This window comes from Aulonocara stuartgranti (genome assembly GCF_965226115.1).
Source record: "Aulonocara stuartgranti genome assembly, chromosome: 12".
Classification (NCBI taxonomy): Eukaryota; Metazoa; Chordata; class Actinopteri; order Cichliformes; family Cichlidae; genus Aulonocara; species Aulonocara stuartgranti.
Genome location: NC_138948.1, coordinates 2,411,070 through 2,429,977, shown reverse-complemented (window position 1 = coordinate 2,429,977; position 18,908 = coordinate 2,411,070). Strand labels below are relative to the sequence as shown.

Genomic DNA, 18,908 nt, shown 5'->3' with positions numbered 1-18,908 from the left:
CGTCTACGTGTTCTTGGTGACATTTAACTCACACGTGCAGATTTCCTGCCCGAGCTTTAAAATATATTTTCTCACAGGAAGATATGGAAATGCAAACAGACCGTTTCTAGTCCTGCTGACTGGAAGTCAGTCACTGCCACCACATTTAACCACTCTTTATTACAACTCTGAGTCCAAACAAGCCTCGAGCCTGAGAGGAAGGCGGAGGAGCTGGAGGAGCCCCCTCCTGCTGTGTGGAGACAGCACCAACCAAAGCCGTTTGTATCCTTGTATCCTCACTTTCAGTGTTTTCCTTCATCGTCTTCCAGCGTGAAGCCGTGTCCCGCCTGCATCTGTGGCTCTGCATCACGAGGTCACTCAGCTGCCTTTGTGTCAAACTATCAGATAATTATTTTGCTGTTAACAGCAGGAGCTGCGGGGACAGAGAGGGAGGATCCTCCTCGACTGTCAGGACGGAGGAAAAAGGAGGTGAAGCACGAGGAGAAACCAGGAAGACAAAAAGGTGAAATCTGACCATCGTGACATCTGAGACGTTTTATAGACAACAAATAAAGACTGCACGTCCCTCAACATGAACGTCTCACTGCTCTGTGCCCACATCAAGTTAAATAAAGTTTTTTTTAAGTTGAACTTCATCCTACCCGCAGCGCTCCACCAGTGAACGAGCCGAGGACTTACAGGATGGACAGACGGTCTGCTGTCTTCAGTTTTTACATTTAGAAAACAAACACAAACAAACAGTATAAATGGAGAAGAAGAAGCTGGAGGCGGGAGATGAAGCCCTCCCTCAGCAGCGCCTCTCCTGGGAGCCGATCGCTTCAAAGCCGCCTCGCACGAACGCAGCTCTCACCTGCATCCAGCAGCTTCTTCACCACCTGGAAGTTTGAGTGTGAAACGCTGTAGTGCAGCGCCGTGTTGCCGTTGCCGTCGGCCATGTTGACGATGTGGCGCAGCACGGCGGGAGAGAAGTCCGTGAAAGCTCCCAGGTAGTCCTCCACCATGGCCGCCACCGCCGCCTTCTGGCTGGACACGCGGAACCACTCGTGCTGCACCGTGTTGAGACAGCCTCTCTGCACAGACAGGAAGTGACCATCAGCACGCTGACAGGCAAATTTAGCCAAAGGCCCAGCTCTGGGAGCACAGTGGGCGTGTCACACTGAATCCACCGTGATGACTGGTCAGCGCTGCGCTCCAAACCACGTTTCATGACATCGTTTAACAAACAGCTGATCAGATTCCTCACCAGGTCTTTGTTGGTCACAGCCTTGGAGTCACTGAGGTGCGACTTGAGAACGTCGCATGCAGCCAGCATCTTCTCGCTCAGCTCGTACCTTTGAGTCGAGGTCAAACAGACGTCATTCTTCTAATAGCTTCAGCCTCATCCTAACACAACTGATCAAATTTACAGACAGAAAAATATCATCATGATTTCATCTTCTTTACTCGCCTCTCTCTCGTCTCCTGCTTCTCTGAACTTTCCTCGTCATCCTTCTTGTCCACGTCCTCTGCTCCCTCGGGCTGGAACTCCTCCCTCGTGCTCTGCCCCTCCACTTTCTGGTGTTCCTCCTTTCCTCCGTACCCCTCCTCCTCGTCCTCTTCGTCTGACCCAGAGGAGCTGCTGTCCTCTGAGCTGGAGTCGTCACTCGACGTAGTCTCGTATCTGTGCCACGAGGGGGCGACAGAGGTGCAGAAACAAAGATGTGAGTGCAGATCAGCAGCTCGGGTTTCATATTTGCGAACAACACTAACGAGCTCGTGAGGCTCGGCGTCGACACAGCTGAGCAAACGTGAGCCCTGCCACCTTTGACCTCAGCCGGGACACAAACACTGAAAAACTCTCACGCTGCAAACTTCTGATTAAAAACATTTCTCACCCTCCGTTCACCCCGACGAACTGCAGGTTCTTCTTCGTGCCGTTGGAGTCGGCTCGGCCGTCTTTCTTCTTCATGATGGATTTCAGGGTGCTCTGCCCTGCAGGAGACGCAGAACATCGTAAACCAGAGCCGACAACATGACACGTAATCCAGAATCAACTTAAACTCATCTGATAAATCGAACAGGCTGCTTTAAAACAGGGCTGTGTGTTTATCATTAATAAAAAATCACTTTGATTTGCAGAATGCTTTTGTTTCCTGAGCGACAGAATCACGTTTAACTGCCGTCATGTGATGATTGTGTGTTCACATATTTTTGAACACTGCAGATATTCAGACGTCACTTATGAACAAAGATACGTTCCTCGTCAGGACTTCATCTCAAACAGACCCTCGTCACTAAATGAATAAACAATAAGATTAAATCAGATCTCTGACATCTGTAAGCTCCAGCTTCTATATTTCACCTCTGTTCATGAGCGCAGCGCCCCCTGTTGGAATCATGTTAAACAGCTGGACTATTTAGGCTCCCTTTTGTTTACAGCCGTGTGTGGCTGAGACAGTATTACAGGGCTGTGACAGACACACTTATCTGGAGTTTATGCATCATTAAAATAAGACCATTTATGTTTCCGTTATTTATAGTGTGTAAGGTGAGACTTTTCGGAGTGCAAAGTGTTTTTCCTTCGTCGTTTCCGTCTCTTTCCCATGTTTCATCACGATCCTCCTCATAAAATCATCCCTCCAACTCTCCTCCTGCATAATTAACACACCATGTAACTAAATAGCCCATTGAGCTGGTTACAAAGAGCCGATAACGCCTGAATGCTCCACTAAAAGTTCTGACATGATCGAGAGCTTTGGCAGAGACGAAAGCAGCCATTAAGTGTCCGTCTCATCTGTCCGTGAGGCGCTGGAAGCCGACTCAAAGCCCGAAGTATCTCAGTCATTTTAAGTAGAGGCCTCGAAAACCGAAATACCAGCAGAGCGAGCCAGAAACACTCAGCACATCTGCCAGGACTTGCCTCCACCGAGGGGCCTCCTTAACGCCGCGGGGAGTTCATGCATCAGCATGCAGGAGCTGCATGTGTACACACAGGCGCGTGCGCTGCTCATTAGCAACAGAGTCGTTCAGCACGCTTCCCGTGTTTTGACAGCTGGGAGTGAGAGTGGCGCGAGCCGCTCGTCGGGCCGATGACGGCGCTCGTGGTGGCGTTTCACACGTCACCTGGCGTCTGCGCGAGGTGACCTCCTACAGTCAGCTCAGGTGAGGTAACGCGCACCTTACAGCAGCCGGGTTGTGAAAGAAGCGTTTGAATGTTCTGCTGAGGGGCCGTCTCTACAGCCAGCAGACCACAGCCTAAACATCTGGTCAGATAACTTAGGAAAACATCTGCTTCACGCTCCAGAGCCTCGCTCTTACTGTTCTGGCGCTCTGCTTCTGCACAGGAACAGGAACTGAAGCTGAAACAGTGACTTCAGCTCGCAGTGTTTATAACCCTGATAAATGGACTCGGGGGCCGAAGAAGGCAAATAAGATGTGTTTGACTCTCAAACTGAGCAACAGAGTCCAAAAAGCACGAGCTGACAATCTGATTCATGTTCCTGGGTCACAGAGCATCAGACATCAGCCCGTCTGCTGTGGAGGGAAAACCTTTGAATCATGTTAAGGTTCAGCACTTGACTATAAGACGTAGCAATCAGGTGGGTGTGGCTGCAGCACCAAAATAAAACTGATTGAGCTAAAAGCAGAAGCAACACAGATCTGGGAGTCTATGATACTCGAAACCACCTTCAGCCTCCAGACCTCCATCTCAGAACCTGCAACCTCCACAGTCAGGACAGGGGTACATTTACACTGTCAGAGGCGTGGCCTGGAGCACTTTTGGCTGTCCAATTAGGATGAAGCTGTAGTATTTTATCAGGAAGTTCATTAGAAATAACGAGCAGGCGTCTGTGGGACGCCTCAGAGTCTCTGGACTAGCCAGACTTGTTAGCATTAGCTCAAAACTACCCACAAAACAAACAGAAACTTCAAGATGTTGATTCCAACTACAGACGGCAGTGGCAGGTCCATCTTTTATATGCAGCTTGTAAACTGCAGCGCTCTTAAAATATTTAATATTGGAATAATAATAACAACAATGAGCTGTGTTGTTGCAGTCGCACCATGCAGCGCTGTAGACATCTGGAGGTCCATGCGGCTCTTCTGCTCGGCCGCACTGATCTGCTGCTGCGACGGCGTGTTCGCAGGCGTATCCGCTGCTGTGAGGTCAGGTGACTTCTCCACGTGCTTCGCCCCGACAGACGACAGCTGGAGCTGCTGACTGCTCTCTGACAAGGGGAACAAAAGAAAAGGTCAGGCAGGTTTAGACATTTTGAGCTCTGAACGTTCACTTTGTTACCGTCTGAAACGACAGAGCGCCACAGAGGCGAGGAGCGATTTGAGATCCAGTTTTCTAAATCAAGACAGTTTTTCACTCCTCTGATTTGAAGACGGCAGCATTCAGTAGGAAAAAGGCTCTTGGTGCTCCAAGGAGCAGCATCAGCCGTGACTTTAATGTAACTGTGTGCTGAATGTTGATGGCAGGAGTAAAGTCACAAGAACGGGATAAAAACAAAAGAGGAAACGTGTGATGACATCGCAAAAGAGGCCAGAAAGGAGCACAGAGTCGCCGCGTGCTCATCTGCAACAACGTGTGTTATGTAAGGGAGAAGGAGCCATGAATCAGCATCAGCAGGGAGCTGTTAGTGAAGGCAGGGCGGCCCGCAAAAACAACAAGTGGAAGAATGGTGCGACATTACTGCCTCCTGAAAGAAATGAGCTCATTGTTGGTTCAAGTCCAAAGGCCCTGCCACATTTTTCAGGGTCACAGATCAGCACGGCCTGTCTGATCCTATCAGGATTCTCTTTACACGTGTGTGACAACCCCACCCCCTAAACTCCAAACCAGCACCCACCCTTCAGTCCTGAACTACACCTTGATTCAGCTCATTAGAACACTGACATGCATACAAATGTGTCTGAGACGAGCAGCACTCGTCCAGGGCTGAAAAACCTGCAGTTCCTCTAATGACCACTTGAGGCAGTCCCCATAGACTCCCATGTTAAAACTTTAACTGTAGCTACTGCAAACTTCACATCACTCAGCTGAATGTCGACAGGTTTGTGCCGTCACAGCTGTCTGTAACCCGTTTAGGCCCATCGGAGCTTAAACGTAACATTTTTAAATCCTGGTAGAATTGCAACCACATAAGCTGGCGCACTTTTTTTGTATATGAAACTGGAGGAGTTGAAATTGCATAACATGCATTCAATTTTTTTCCAAATGGCTTTGCAAAAAAAAAAAAAAAAAAAAACCCAACAAAAAAAAACAAAACATAAAAATCACTGCAACAACAAAAACATAATAATCCTGAAACACGCTTTGCCAATCTGATCAGCTGTTTGCAGCACTTCCTACATCAGCGCAAACCATCGCATGTTCACCATCACCTGTCAAAACCGGACGTGACGTCATGTTTTGGGGAAACGTAGTTTTTCCTTGCAGCGCCTCTCAAAGGTTTACTGTGTTTATGAAAGTTCATGCCTTTCTGTACAGTTTCTGGGAGGCTTAATTGACCTGTTGGAAGTAGATTCTCTTGATGCTGTTTTTTTATAATAGTTATTTCGTTTTTCCTGCAGTTAATAAAAAAACATTGTGTATCTCAAAAATGAAACTATGAAGACACTTGAAATTTCTGTAAGTAGAAACGTGTAAAAAAAAAAAAAAATCCTTTTTTTGTAGTTTATTGCACTTCTTTTGCAATATGTGTAGTTATTATGGATTTAATGCACACACATTATTAAAATTTGGGATATAACGTTTGTATTGCTGCATAGCAAGTTGAAATACTCCCAGAAATGCCTACAGCATGTAAAAATATAAAGATAAGCACGAGGTCTGTGCTGTAGTTTTGAGTGAAGGAGGCATTTCAGTATTTTATGAATTTGTTACTTTGCTTTCATACAAACGAAATAATAACTTTAGGTTTGGAGGAAATGCTCGCTTTCAAAATGGAGAAGCAAACATGAAGAGGATGAAATGGAAATCACATCATCTCTGTGACAGCGGAGCAAACTCCATCAGCTGAGGACGATCAAATGACACGATCGTTAGCTACAGAAGAGCCATTATCATAATGGGAGGAAAGCTCGAGTCGGTCTACATGTCAGACTCTAGTCTGATATAATAAATAAACAGTACCCTCACCTTCTTTTGACTCCGCCTGCAGCTTCAGGATGTCCTCGGCGCTCCCGTACTTCATGACTGAGTTGATGGATGACAGTGTGCTGACCAGCTGACTGTTGATGACCCCAAACTGGGACTGGGGCTGGCCGAATGCCTCCGCTAGCTCGGTATAGTTCTCGGCCAGCAGCATTTGCTGCTCCTGCAGCAGCTTCTGCACGCGCTCGATATAATGGTCCAAGCTGACGCCACCGTGCGCCTGCAGGGCGGCCGGATCAGCGTGCACAGCGGCCGACGCAGGCTTCACCTCTGCCGTCTCCTGGTTGCCGATGCTCGCCACAGACTCAGCCGGCTGGGAGGGGCCACATGCTATGTTTCTGGTTTTTAAACCGACCAGGAAATTCTCATGGACGCTCACTGGCCCCACCCCGCATTCTTTGGTTTTAGTTGAGCTCAATTTGCCGGGCAAGAGCTCCACGTCCGAGGTGGTTCCAACGGCGATCGAACGCATCTTTGCCGTTGAGTGAACGTCTTTGACGAGTCCTTCTCCGGCAGCGACGGTCCGGGTTTCTGTGACCACCGTGTTGGTTTGCTTATCTGATGTAACCGACTCCATGTGAGTGAATGAGTCTGAGAGGACAGCGTGCTTCGTGTTCGTGGACTTGTGTGCAACTTCTGCCTCAGTGCTGGTCTCCTGAGTCAGGAACTCAGGAGCTGCCGTGACTCCAGAGTCCACTTGACTGACACGGTCAGTCTCAGTTCCTTGTGACACCAGCGTCTTGATGGGACTAACGATCACATCCACCGAACAGTCTCCACAGCCCACGGATCTCTGCTCTTTGCTGGCTTCCATCGCGGGTTCACCGAGGGTCAAGCTGTCCACCAGCTCCTCTGTGTTCACTCCCACCTCACAAACGCTGAGCTCTACGCCTACCTGCCGATGGCACGTCTCCACGTGCCGTCCTACACACTGGTCAGACACCTCCATCTGTTCGTGCACCACCCACCGGTCCATGGGGATATCCGGTCCTGTGGCGACGCTGTGCACAGAAGGCTGACAGGACACTCCTCTAGACAGAGTCTGTGGACTTTTAGCAGTGCTAACATGGCTGAATTCCAGATGTTCGCCCACTCCCTGGCTGCGTGTCTGGACTTTCGCCTCCACACAGGCGCTGTACATCTCCGGCCTGACCATCAAACCTTTGTCTGCTTTTTTCTTGTTTGACCCACCGGCAGCTTGGAGCTCCAGTTTCAGCTTGCCCATCTCCATCTGATGAGTGGTTTCTTTGAGCTGCACCTCCAGGCGGTAGATCTTCTCCTTCAGGGAGTCGATGGTCTGCTGCTGGAGCTCGATCTCTTTCTCAGCTTCGCTGCTCATGCCCAGCATGGCCTCGGTGACGCCAACTGCAGTGCTCCGGATTTCCAGTCGCTCTGTAGACACCCCCGCGTCCCGAAAACAGCGTTCCTTCTCTGGCTTTCTTTGGGTGGCTGGAAGATTATTCATATTTTGATCAGTAACTATGCCAACAGACTTTTGGTGGGCCTGGTTCTGCGTGAGGTTTTGAGGCTGATTTTCATTTGCGTTGTCCTTGGAAGTCTTCTCCAGTGCTTGGACCTCAGCAGCCAGGCGTCTGAACTCCTCCAGCCTCTGAGCGCTCTGCTCCTGGGCTTCTGGCTCGATGATGTGCAGCTCCGTTTCCTTTTGGATGGGGCCCGGGTTTTCCATTTGGTCAGCGCAGCCTACACTGTAGGAACGTTTGCGGAAGCCGCCAAGACCTTGACCTTTTGATTGAGCAGCCAACTGTCTTTTCTCCTCCTGCAGAACGGCAATCTTCACCTGCAGGATGGGAATGGTTTTCACCTGCTCTTCCAGCTCTTTCAGCTTCTTGAGCGCCACAACCATCTGCTCCCGGATTTGCTGCAGGTGTAACGGGCTGACGTTCGTTACCGGGGTAGCCACGCCAGAGCTCATGGGGCTGTGGCGGATGGAGCTGCCCCTGGATGGTGGGTAATAGGGGTTATACTCTCCGTTAGGGAGATGACCGTTGATGGGCAGAGTCTGATAGGTGTTGGGAGAGATCTGGCTTGTGCCTATGGAGCCAGAGTAGGAGGACAGCGAGCTGCTGGAGCCCATACCACCGAAGCTGGCGAGACGCCGGCGGGGCATCGGAGGCTCGCTTAGCGGCTGCAGAAGCGCACGCTCCTGCTCCAGCCGACGGCGGGTCTCCATGAGGGTCTTCTCCACTTGTGGGTTGTGCCGAGGGGCAAACCTGGGCGACGGCGGGGGGAGGAGCTGTTTCTGCTCTGCGAAGCTTGAACACGGCTGATGCAGAGGCACCTCACAGGCTGCCCTGGAGAGGGTGGGGGTCAGCGGGGCAGCGGCCCTGTTGGTGAAGAAGACCGGGGACTGTTTGCCGTCACTGTTGGAGGAGGACAGCGAGTCTGTGGAGGTCCATTCAGCCTGAGCGCCGACCCCGCCAGTGCTGCCCCGAGGCACCGCCGAGGGTTTGGCCACTTTGGGCTTCCTCTGGATACTCAGCTTCTTAATAGTGTTGCCCCTCTCGATGTCGTCAACATACTTGAGGAAGTCCAGGTCTAACTGATAACCATAAGGAGTTTCAACATAGTAGGGGGCCTCAGAGTCCTTCTCGTCTTCTGTGCTTGGGCATCTTTGTCCTCTTTCTGTAAGAGAGACCACAAAAATGTATTAGTGTCGCTTTAATGCTGGAAACAGACCAATTTATAGACTCGTACATACTGAGAGGATCTACTGAGCAAGTCTGTGACAGTGTGAGAGTCAGGAAAATCATTTATCCTGTTAATTTGAGACATAAAATCACAATAATCCCACTCTTACATATACATAGATCTATGCACATTTTATTCAGCCACATGGTAAAAACAGGAGGAGGAAAATAAAGAGGACAAATCCACAAATCCCAACAGCTTCATCTGATCCGACTCTTAACGTGCAGGTATTTTCTTTGTTTACACAGAGTTAGTCTAATGCTCGCAGCACGCTGCCGGCACCTCTGGCCACAGACGGTCGTCATAATTTGACAGAGCGAGTACAAACATCTCAAATTTCTCACATCTCTGTGTCTCACATAGTTTGGGTCCAACTAAAACATTCTCTGCCAAAATAATTAGCACTCAGGCTTTTCCACAAAAGCGGCAGGAGATTTAAAACAAAATCTGTCAAAGTCGGCTCACCGAGGTGTGACGAAACCAAAGGTTCAAAGCTGTGACACAAACAGACCGTCGCTTCCAAAGCTCACATAAGAAAGAAGGCAAAGGGCTCTGAGAGGCAACGTCAATATTCCCTCGTTCAAAATCCATCCAGTGTCCACGTTTTAGCCGTTACAGGCAGAAGTGACCACGAGCTATCACCCAGTTAAAAGAGCAGCTACGGGCCAATCAAAGCTGCTTAAATCAAAGTCCAAACTCCAACACTTCCAGCTGAAAATGCCCTCCGTCACAGCCAGGCCGCCGCATTCACACCGCGTTGGCTAAATACAGAGGCTTGTTCTTGGTATGCCTGGAACTCTCAGTGACTAAAGCAAACACAGGCTGGAAATAAACAGCCCTGCTCTTCCCTTCCAGTCCGCCCAGCTCCTTTCCATTCAGCAACAGGAGGAGGGAACTACAGGGATAAGCCTGCTGCTAAAACCTCTGCATGTGTTGCTCAAACTTCACTCACCGCACACCAGCAGCTCTTTAACTGGACGTTTCCTCCTCTGCTCCTCTCGGCTTCACATTCACGGCTCTGTGCTGGGATCGCAACTACGCCTTCTCCTCACTCTGTGCTCGCTTTCACAATCCTCTCTCCACACGGGACATAAAAAGCTCCACTATTGGTGTAAACTACACGCAGCGCTGCTCTGGTGCACCATTGGACAGCTGCTTCCTCCAATCGTGTGAGGCTAGAGCCGGGCGCTTCCCTTCCTAAATAAGAGTCCTGTTATGCATGGAGGGGAGGTGAACCCACAACAATAACAGTCTGTTCTTGACACCAGTCACACTTTTACACTGGTCTATGCTCCATGATACAAAGACTCATCCGTGACTTACAGTCAGTTTGTGTCCACGCCTTTATTTTCAGAAGTTACCTTCGTTTTTCTACCAGGTAAAGAAAACTGAGGGGAAACACCTGAGTGCACGTACACACACACACACACACACACACACACACACACACACTGAGTGACCTGGTCCGTGCACGGCTAAATCTACCCCCTCAGTGTTCAGCCTGTGATGACAACACTGCATGGATTCCAGTTCAATTCCATTTATATGGCACCAAATCACAGCAGCAGTCGCTTCAAGGCGCTTTATGCTGTAAGGTAAAGACTTTATTTAAATCATGCTGTGTCACAATTTTAAACTAGTCTGCACTCCTGACAGTTGTTTGGGGGGGAAAAAGCCAGTTTCCTCGTGTTTTCTGATTTTTTGTTTTTGTGAGTCGAGCATCTGACAGCTCCGTCTGCAGACAAAGCCCCGGCTGTTTTCTGCTGCCCTGAGAGTCACGTCCCGTTTTTCCCCCTGGTATAAATATTCTGAGCGCACAGTCACGGTCTTGTGCTGTCTGGTTTGGAGGAGTCCCCCTGTGGCACGAGCGCCAACCGGCCGTGTCGCATGTGACGGGCGGCTCTGTGGCACGGACACTCCGAACAGCTGAGCGATGACCTCATCAGCTGACAACTGATGGGGTCGGGCAGCAGGACAGCGAGAAGAGCCCGGGCGTCTGCTGCAGCTAGCAGCTGTGAGCTCGTCAGTCTGAGGGGTCACATGACAGTTAGCACAGCGAGGCTGCTGGACTTCATCTCCCTTCTTACAGACCACGTCTTCAGCCCTGCCTAAAGCCGTTTGCACAGCCATGAAAAGGAGGCATTATTCTGTTCCCCAAACTGAGCTGCACCAGTGTGACCAAGCCCTCGAAAACAGGACCTGCAAACTTCCCTCTTTATCTGCCTCAGCAGCCAATGAGAGGAGAGAGAAAAGCACATTTCTGGTTACAATTTGGTCATAAAATTATTTTCTCATTTTCCCCTGAACATCCTGGATGTTAAAACACCACATTACTGTCGTTTAGTGTATCCGGCCTGATGGTGGAATCGACCTTCTTGCTGTGAGGAAACAGTGCTGCTGTACGAGTTTTTAATTTAGCAAATTTAGGGACTCATCATACTTCCTCTCTTTTCCACCTCATTTTCTCCTCTTGCTCCAAAGCTCACAGCTCAGCCTGTTCGTGTGGGAATTTCAGCCTCGTTCTTTCAGCTGTGACCAGGTGGGTTTAACGCTCTGCTTCCAAGTGCAGAACAAACATACAAACAACTGAAATCATTATTTGAGGGTCCAAAAGTGCTTTAATCAGCTGATGAAGATAAGCCGTTTCCTCAGGTGATAATCATCTGACACTTTTTACAGAAAGTCTAATCGTCTCTGAACTCAAACCATTAATAAGCTGAGCTCCAGTATAAACAGCTGGTTTTTAATCGTTTAGTTTCAGGGGGATACATGTTTTTTTCTTACCCATCCAAGGACATTAAGACCAAATACAGCTATGAGCATGTGCACCGTGTATTAATAAAAGACAGAATAAACAAAAATGCCTCTTTTAGTCAAAGTCGTCCAGCGGAGCAGAGTTTTAGTTTTGACCACACAGTTCCCGGCTCTGTTCTACTTCCCTCAGATATTCAAATATTTCTGCCTAATTATCTAAGGTGAGCCATATGTACAAGCTCACAGGCCACAATGAGGACTCGCAGCTCAAACAGAAACTTGCTTCAGAGTCAAACACCAGTTCCTCACACGTCCCTCTGCAGCCAAACTCAGCAGCACGCACCGTCGGTAACACGTTTCAGTCGTTTCCATGTCCACAGACACGTGAGCCACGTAAAACACCCCGAACTGTGTCTGAGCTTTTCTCTGCTTCTCCAATCAGCTGCTGAAAATGTCCAGCCTTCATTCATTCACGCCGCTCAAGCTCTCCGTGTTTGCTCTTAAAATATGGGACTGCAGGCCGGCTCGGGCCCCGATGTTGACGCTCTGAAGAAAAATATACAAGCGGGGCCGTGCTTATTTTACAGCGGCTCTGTAAAAGTTTAAATTTAGAGCTGACGAAAGCCTTTTAATTCCACAGCGCCATCAGACGCTGAATAAATGAGGCTACTGGGCTAAATGTGTCTGCCAGCTGTTTGTTAACCAGAGAAATTCAAGCCAAACTACCTGCTTTTACACACACACACACACACACACACACACACACACACACACACTTTAATTACCAGTTACAGAAGGTTACATCTCACCTTAGAGCACAGTTCCTCATCAGTCTGTGGACAGTTAGGGTGTCAGTAATCTTTAACTACATGTTTTAAATGTGTACGACCGGCCTGGAGTTAAAGCTGTTATGATCTGATAACATGTGCACTTAGGTGTGGTCCAAGACAACAACATTACGACCCACGCGTGGGGCGATCCGGGGATATTAGGATAAATGAGTGAACTGCTCGTTAGTGATGGTAGACAAAATGAGTTTAGGCCCAACTACAAAGCACTGGGCCTTGTGAATATCTGAGAGACGCCGACATCCACAGAAGAAAACACTGGAGTGTTCAGATCTGAGCAAACTGCCCTTTTATTTAGATTTTAATCTTATCGGTTCTGCCCAACAGCTCACGTTCAATTTAAGTTCCTGCTCAAAAGGGATCGAGTCTCCAGTGTTCTAAGATCTTTAGTGACGCTCCAAAAAGTCCTGAAATAACAAAGAAAACAAACTTGTTTGGGAACACCCGTTTCACTGTTGGTACCTCACGTGTACATATTTACCAGTATCCAGTATGCACACGCTGCTTCTGGGTCTGAAAAGTGAAGTGTGCCTTTAACCTGTATTTTTTTGGCCTTTATCAGACAGGAAAGTGGAGACAGGGTGGCAGGAAGCCGTGCAGATAATGGTCTGGGATGGAGCCCAGCCGCACGATGAGGCTGGAGTCTTCAGGTTTGTAGCTCACCTGTGTGCACAGGTACTGACCTAATTAATTAATGGCCACCAGGAGGCGGAACCTGTGGTTGCAAAGAGACTAAACGCCCTGCAGCAGGGGTGGGAAACTCCAGGCATGTTGAGGAGGTAATTCAGCCATTTAATCAGCTGTGTTGGGTCAAAAACAGCTAAAGCCTGCAGGACACCGGCGCTCGAGGCCTGGAGCTGGAGGAAACGAGCAGGTAACGTCACAGCACACCCGTCACATGACCCGTTCCAGTCGTATCCAGTTTCTTTCCTCAGGCCGTCGCTCTGACCAACACTTAGACACTCACATAGTGTCTGTACTTAAACAGCCCCCATACCTGCTGCCAAATCAAAGCATGCTATATAGTCGAGTCCTTGTGCGCTTACTGTATACATGTGTAACATTATCAAACCCTTATAACTCCATAATTTATCCCAACATCTTTGCACCAGTGCACTTATGTGCTACACGTGCCATTATCGTCTGTGATGTTGAGTTTGTCAGCGTTGCCTGTCGTCTGTTTGTTTACCTACACTGTGAGCAAAGAAAAGACTGCAGCCCAATTCCAAGCATGTGTCCACACAGTCTGTCTATAACGTTGATTTTGCAATAATTAACCTTTAACACAACCATCACTACCAACACCATCCAGGAGAAACACTGAAAGACTCGTGAAATGCTTGAAAGAAGTGAAAGTGAACTCAGGGCTGTTCAGGATGTGCAGAGAAAAACTTGCAAACTCATTGGAAGTGCAGGGCTGTGCTCCGGCATAGCTGTGAGAGCCAAACATGATGCAAGCGCCTGGGTGGAGCAGCCTCCACCCGCCCGACGGCACAGAAACAGCTCTGATTTTACCCCTTCAGAAGACGAAACACTCGAGTTTGCTCAAAATGAGCTTCATACCAAAGTTTTGCGCTTTTCCTTATGAGGACTTGAATTCGGTCCCCACAACATGAGTAACACACAGACACACACGGAGCCTGGTATTTCCTGGCTCTGCCCGTGAGCCTAATTACTCCCAAGAAAAATAGAGCCAACGTTTGATCAACGCTGCAGCAGTTCAACACAACAAAGGCAAGACGCGTCCGTCCTCATCTGAACCCAGAACAAGACAAAAACACAAAGAGTCCATTAAAGCTGCACATTAGCTGCACGCAGGCCGGTCCGCTCGACTGTGGGCTTCTTCCAGGAACTCGCGGGGTCGCGCCAGACGCAGCTGCCAAATTCAACAATGATGATGCAGACCGAGGGAAATGTTTGGGCTTCCTCTGCAAACACTGAGGCACTTTGAAAAAATGTGCCCCTCTCTGGATTTTCTCATAGATGGTCAAGAAAAACATCAACGACAGTGTGCGGGCTGCTTCAAGTCAACCGACACGTAAATGTGATGATCCAGTTTCAGTTTGTACGGCTACGAGACAGTCGGAGTTAACGGGTTTGTGTTTTTGTTAAATACTTCTCCAGATATATTCAGTAACATGTTTTCACTGAGGCACAGATGTGTTTACTACACACATCTTTGGTTTAGTGAGTTAAACATACCAGCGTTTCATAATTAGCTGGTGGGACCATCGGTTTGGGTGTAAACTTATGAATGAATGTCACAGTTTAACGTCATGGTTACATTTTATTTTTAATTCAAGTTTAGGAAACTTTGTAATCTATGAGAGAAAATCCCAACAATCAAACGATCCTCTAAGCAGAACACGGGAAGAGCTGAAAGGAAGAACTCCCTTTTAACAGGAAGTGCCATCAAACGGAACGAGGCTCAGGAAGGCTCGGCACAGCCACCTCCTTGGACCTCCTCCTTTGAAAGAGGAGTGAAAGAAGCCATCTAGGTCTACTGTGAATGACCATCTTTGAACAGAGGGTGGGGCTTACGACACCAACTGTCTGCCATCTATGATCCAGTTTTGAGATCCTTTCCCTTAATGCCCACTCACATCCTGGGCCATCTGACCCCAGTAAATCAGACGATAGGGTGGGGTTGGGTTTCACAATGATCAATTTCACAAGGTTTCACCTGAAACCCTGGCTGATTGTGACCCACACCCGTATTCACACCTCGGCTCGTGTGATTAGGTAGAGGATCAATAGGGGGTCCATGACCCTCACAGGGACGCTCCACCATTTGACCTTAGAACTGAAGAAGCTTCTCGGATGAAACGTCTTCAGGGAAACTTAAAGTCCAGACGCTTTTCTTTCCAAGCTCCTTCGACTACGATGACCTGGATGACTGAGAACCTTCAGTCGCCTCCTTGGTGCTCGTGTACATTTCATAAAACTACTGAAACACCATTTTCAGCAGGAGACTCATTGAAGTGTACGTAATAATTTGGCTGATCTAGTGTGGCTGGTTTCTCACTTCTTGGTGCAAAAGAGTAACAAATGTATGCGACTGCCTTTGCTTCTGGAGCTGCAGTCACAGACAAACCTTTAAAGGAAACAAAAGGGTGACAGATGAACCTGCCATCATAACTTGGAAATGAGATAAATTCATATGAAACTCTGCACATTAAACAGGATTCTGCTCATTAAGATTTAGGACTGGATTTGTGTCTTTTAAAGATACGAGGGAAGCTTCCTGACTGCAAACGCATTAACTGGTGCAACTTATGAGTGAGAGGAATCTGAATCACTGCACTGTGCTGCTTGACTGTGGAGGCGCATGCAGATAACAACAATGAAGTGATTAATGCTCAGAGAGACACGACCACACTTGGCACATCGGTGCTGTTGTGTAAAGACAGTAAGGGTCTGGAGCAGCCAGCTCCAGAGAGAGAAACAAACAACATTTACAAAGACGCAGCGTCCCGCCCCCTCCGGCTCACATCATTATCAACTCGAAGCTCTTACACAAACAGGAAAGTGACTGAAAGCTACCATGGGGGAGGTTTAAAAGGGCAGCTGGGTCCATTACTGCTACTGAAACAAAACCACTTCTGTGGGTTTACAGGAGCTGCAGGGAGTGGCCTCACTGGCCTGATGGCCACCGCGGTGTCCCCGTGCTGACCGGTGCCACTGAAGACCAGTCAGACCCATAATGGTCTGCTCCGAGAGACAACCCGGGGCTGGACCAGGATCTGAGTTTCAGGAGTAACACTTCACACTGCCCGATGTCAGCTTTGTGCAGAATATAAAATGATCACATCCTGAGTGTTTTCACTCCCCACTGGTCTAAAATAAATCAGGCCAACATTTTTGAGGAGAAGTATTTTAAGACTGTGGGATCAGTCCTGCAAACAGTGCTGGAGTCGCATTAAAGTCTGCTGAGGTTTTGTTTGGAAGAAATGTGCTTAATGGTTTGTTGCTCAATGCGCTGAGGCGTCCCACATCTGGCATTTATTCCAATCTGAGAGAAGCTTCATTCTCGAGCTTCAGATATGTAAGATGCATGCAGCACTCCAGTTTAAATATTACGCTGTTCAATGACTTTGGTTACAATTCTTCAAACAGTTGAAAACATGCAGCTTTTCAACTGTTTGTTTTGTGTTTTGGTTTTGTAGATTTTTGTAAGTCTGCACTTTCACCTCCTCTGATAGCTCAGACTCCCCCCTTCACACTGTAGCTGCTTTAGTTCAGCTCGAGCCAAGATGATAAGACAGGCTGAAAACAGGAAGTCTGGTGAGGAACAACAAATCCTTCTCAAAATTCAACAAGTGCAACATTTTCCACGTATCAGTTGTAATTTTTTACCATGATTGAGCAGCCCTGGATCACAGATCGACATTCTTCCCAAAGCACATCACCCACCTCTACAATAAAAGGTTAAATATCACCATCTGCTCTGCATTCTTTCACCGCGTCTGCCTGCTGACCACCAACACGACAGAGAGGCTATTTGTACAACGAGGAGTTCAGCGGTCTGAGGGTTCCTCGGGACAAACTTATTGTCGATGTGGCCACTGAAGCTCAGACTTTATCATGTTGAGAAACACAAGCAGAGTGGAGTGGTAATGGCAGACTGACACTCAGGACGGCGCTCCTGAAGCACCCGACCTGCATGCTCGACATTCCAGCAGGGATTTGGAAGCAAGAAGCTTCACGCTCTCCCGTTAGTCTACACAGGAATGAGAGCGCACACGTGTGTGTGTGTGTGTGTTTTCATACTGAAGTGCCAAAATTCTCTCTCCGTCAGAACTCTTTGCCCTTTGTGCTTCAGATATCACTGAATCTGGTTCGAGCCAAGATTATGATTATTCATTAAAAATATACTGTGGAATAAGGTTGGGCGATTTATTTATTTGTCCACGAGTAAGTTTGCTAATAATGATGAGCTAATAGAAGCAGTCAACAGAAAAAAATAAAACAAATAATAGCGCTGTTTTAACAGCACCCTCTTTCAGAAGCTGGTGATAGCCTAGCATACTCAGCTGGATGGTGGACACGTGCACGCTCGCCTCATTGGGGGCGACCGTGGCTCAGGGGATTGGGAATTGCATCTGCAACCGGAAGGTCGCCGGTTCGATCCCCGGGCTCTCTGTCCTGGTCGCTGTGTCCTTGGGCAAGACACTTTACCCTACTTGCCTACTGGTGTTGGCCAGAGGGGCCGATGGCGCGATATGGCAGCCTCGCTTCTGTCAGTCTGCCCCAGGGCAGCTGTGGCTACACCTGTAGCTGCCTCCACCAGTGTGTGAATGTGAGAGTGAATGAATAGTGGAAATGTAAAGCGCTTTGGGTGTCTAGAAAAGCGCTATATAAATCCACTCCATTATTATTATCATGTTCTTCCTGACGTCATACAGAGCCAAGAGTAAAGGAAAATAAAAACAAACTTTTGATCATAGGGACCCTCTGCTGATATGTTGAAACACCCACCACAGTGCATGTGAGCTCACACTTACTCACACAGCTGTTAGAGGCTGTTCAGTGTTTGAATGTTTGAATACAAGTTTGCACAAACAGCGTGTGAAGATGTTAAACTCTTGTCTCGAGGTCTGAAAAGTTACTGGATGACTTGACTAAAATTACTTCTTGCAACTCATGGTGTTTGTGTCTAAAGAGCCGGAGCCAAGACCTTAAATATACCAGCATGACTTAAGCTTGAAACTGGACCCCTAATCCCACTTCAGTCCCATTGTACCCCTGCCCACCAACGCCCAGAGAGCACATCTTAGTCACGGAGGCAGCCTGTAACCTTTAGACATGCAGGGACGCATTTAACCAGCGTCTCCCTCAAACTGCTCTGCAATGAAATAAGGTCAAAGACATCCCTGCAAGAATCTCACACTCACACACACACGTTACCTGGGCCATTGCCGTTCACGTGCACGGTTTGAGCCATGGGTGCAGCTGCGTGCTCTCAGTCCAACAACAAGACTCAGTGCCGTCATGCAACTGCCATGCAGCAAGTCCAGATTACCATGCAACCTGCAACCTGAGACAGAACACAAAGGAATACCGTTAGTGACGCACACAGGTGAGCAACAATTAGTGAGAAACAACACAAGGCAACCTTTCAAAGATTAAAAAGTGTCAGTAAAGGAGGTCACTTTGTCCCAGCGGTCAGACTGGTTCCTTTTTAAAGTTCACATGAGAACAGAGCGCTGGCTTTCTGACCTCCAGTGTAACTTGAAATATGTGAAGTGTGAGTGCACGTATTTTGACCTTTTGTTAAGCGTGTCTTTGTGGGAGCTGAAGCCCGGCCGGCCTCCGCTCCTTCACAGGTGTGTTTGCATCCTGACATTTCGAAGCACAGAGGTCCTGTGTGCAGTCGCCTGCTCATCATCATCAATGGACACATTATGAGCAACAAAACAAAAGAGCCGTTGTCATCTTATAAGAAGCTGCAAATA

General features: G+C 48.3%; 2 protein-coding genes across 4 annotated transcripts in view; one reads left to right on the top strand and one right to left on the bottom strand.

Moving 5' to 3' along the window:
• Positions 1–18,908, top strand: part of LOC309719139 (GTPase IMAP family member 8-like) — a 286,835-nt gene that overhangs the window by 14,480 nt on the left and 253,447 nt on the right. The gene's annotated exons all lie outside the window — the stretch shown is intronic.
• kank1a (KN motif and ankyrin repeat domains 1a) overlaps positions 1–18,908 on the bottom strand; it is a 49,145-nt gene that overhangs the window by 2,863 nt on the left and 27,374 nt on the right. For all 3 annotated transcript variants that reach the window (XM_082554997.1, XM_082554998.1, XM_082554999.1), the window contains exons 2-8: positions 18,361–18,490; positions 6,128–8,785; positions 4,044–4,208; positions 1,875–1,971; positions 1,448–1,660; positions 1,244–1,331; positions 851–1,070 (exon numbers count right to left, since the gene is read on the bottom strand). In XM_082554997.1, coding sequence (XP_082411123.1) covers positions 851–1,070; positions 1,244–1,331; positions 1,448–1,660; positions 1,875–1,971; positions 4,044–4,208; positions 6,128–8,785; positions 18,361–18,397 — 3,478 coding nt within the window. In that variant the 5' untranslated portion in view covers positions 18,398–18,490. The remainder of the gene's footprint in view (positions 1–850; positions 1,071–1,243; positions 1,332–1,447; positions 1,661–1,874; positions 1,972–4,043; positions 4,209–6,127; positions 8,786–18,360; positions 18,491–18,908) is intronic.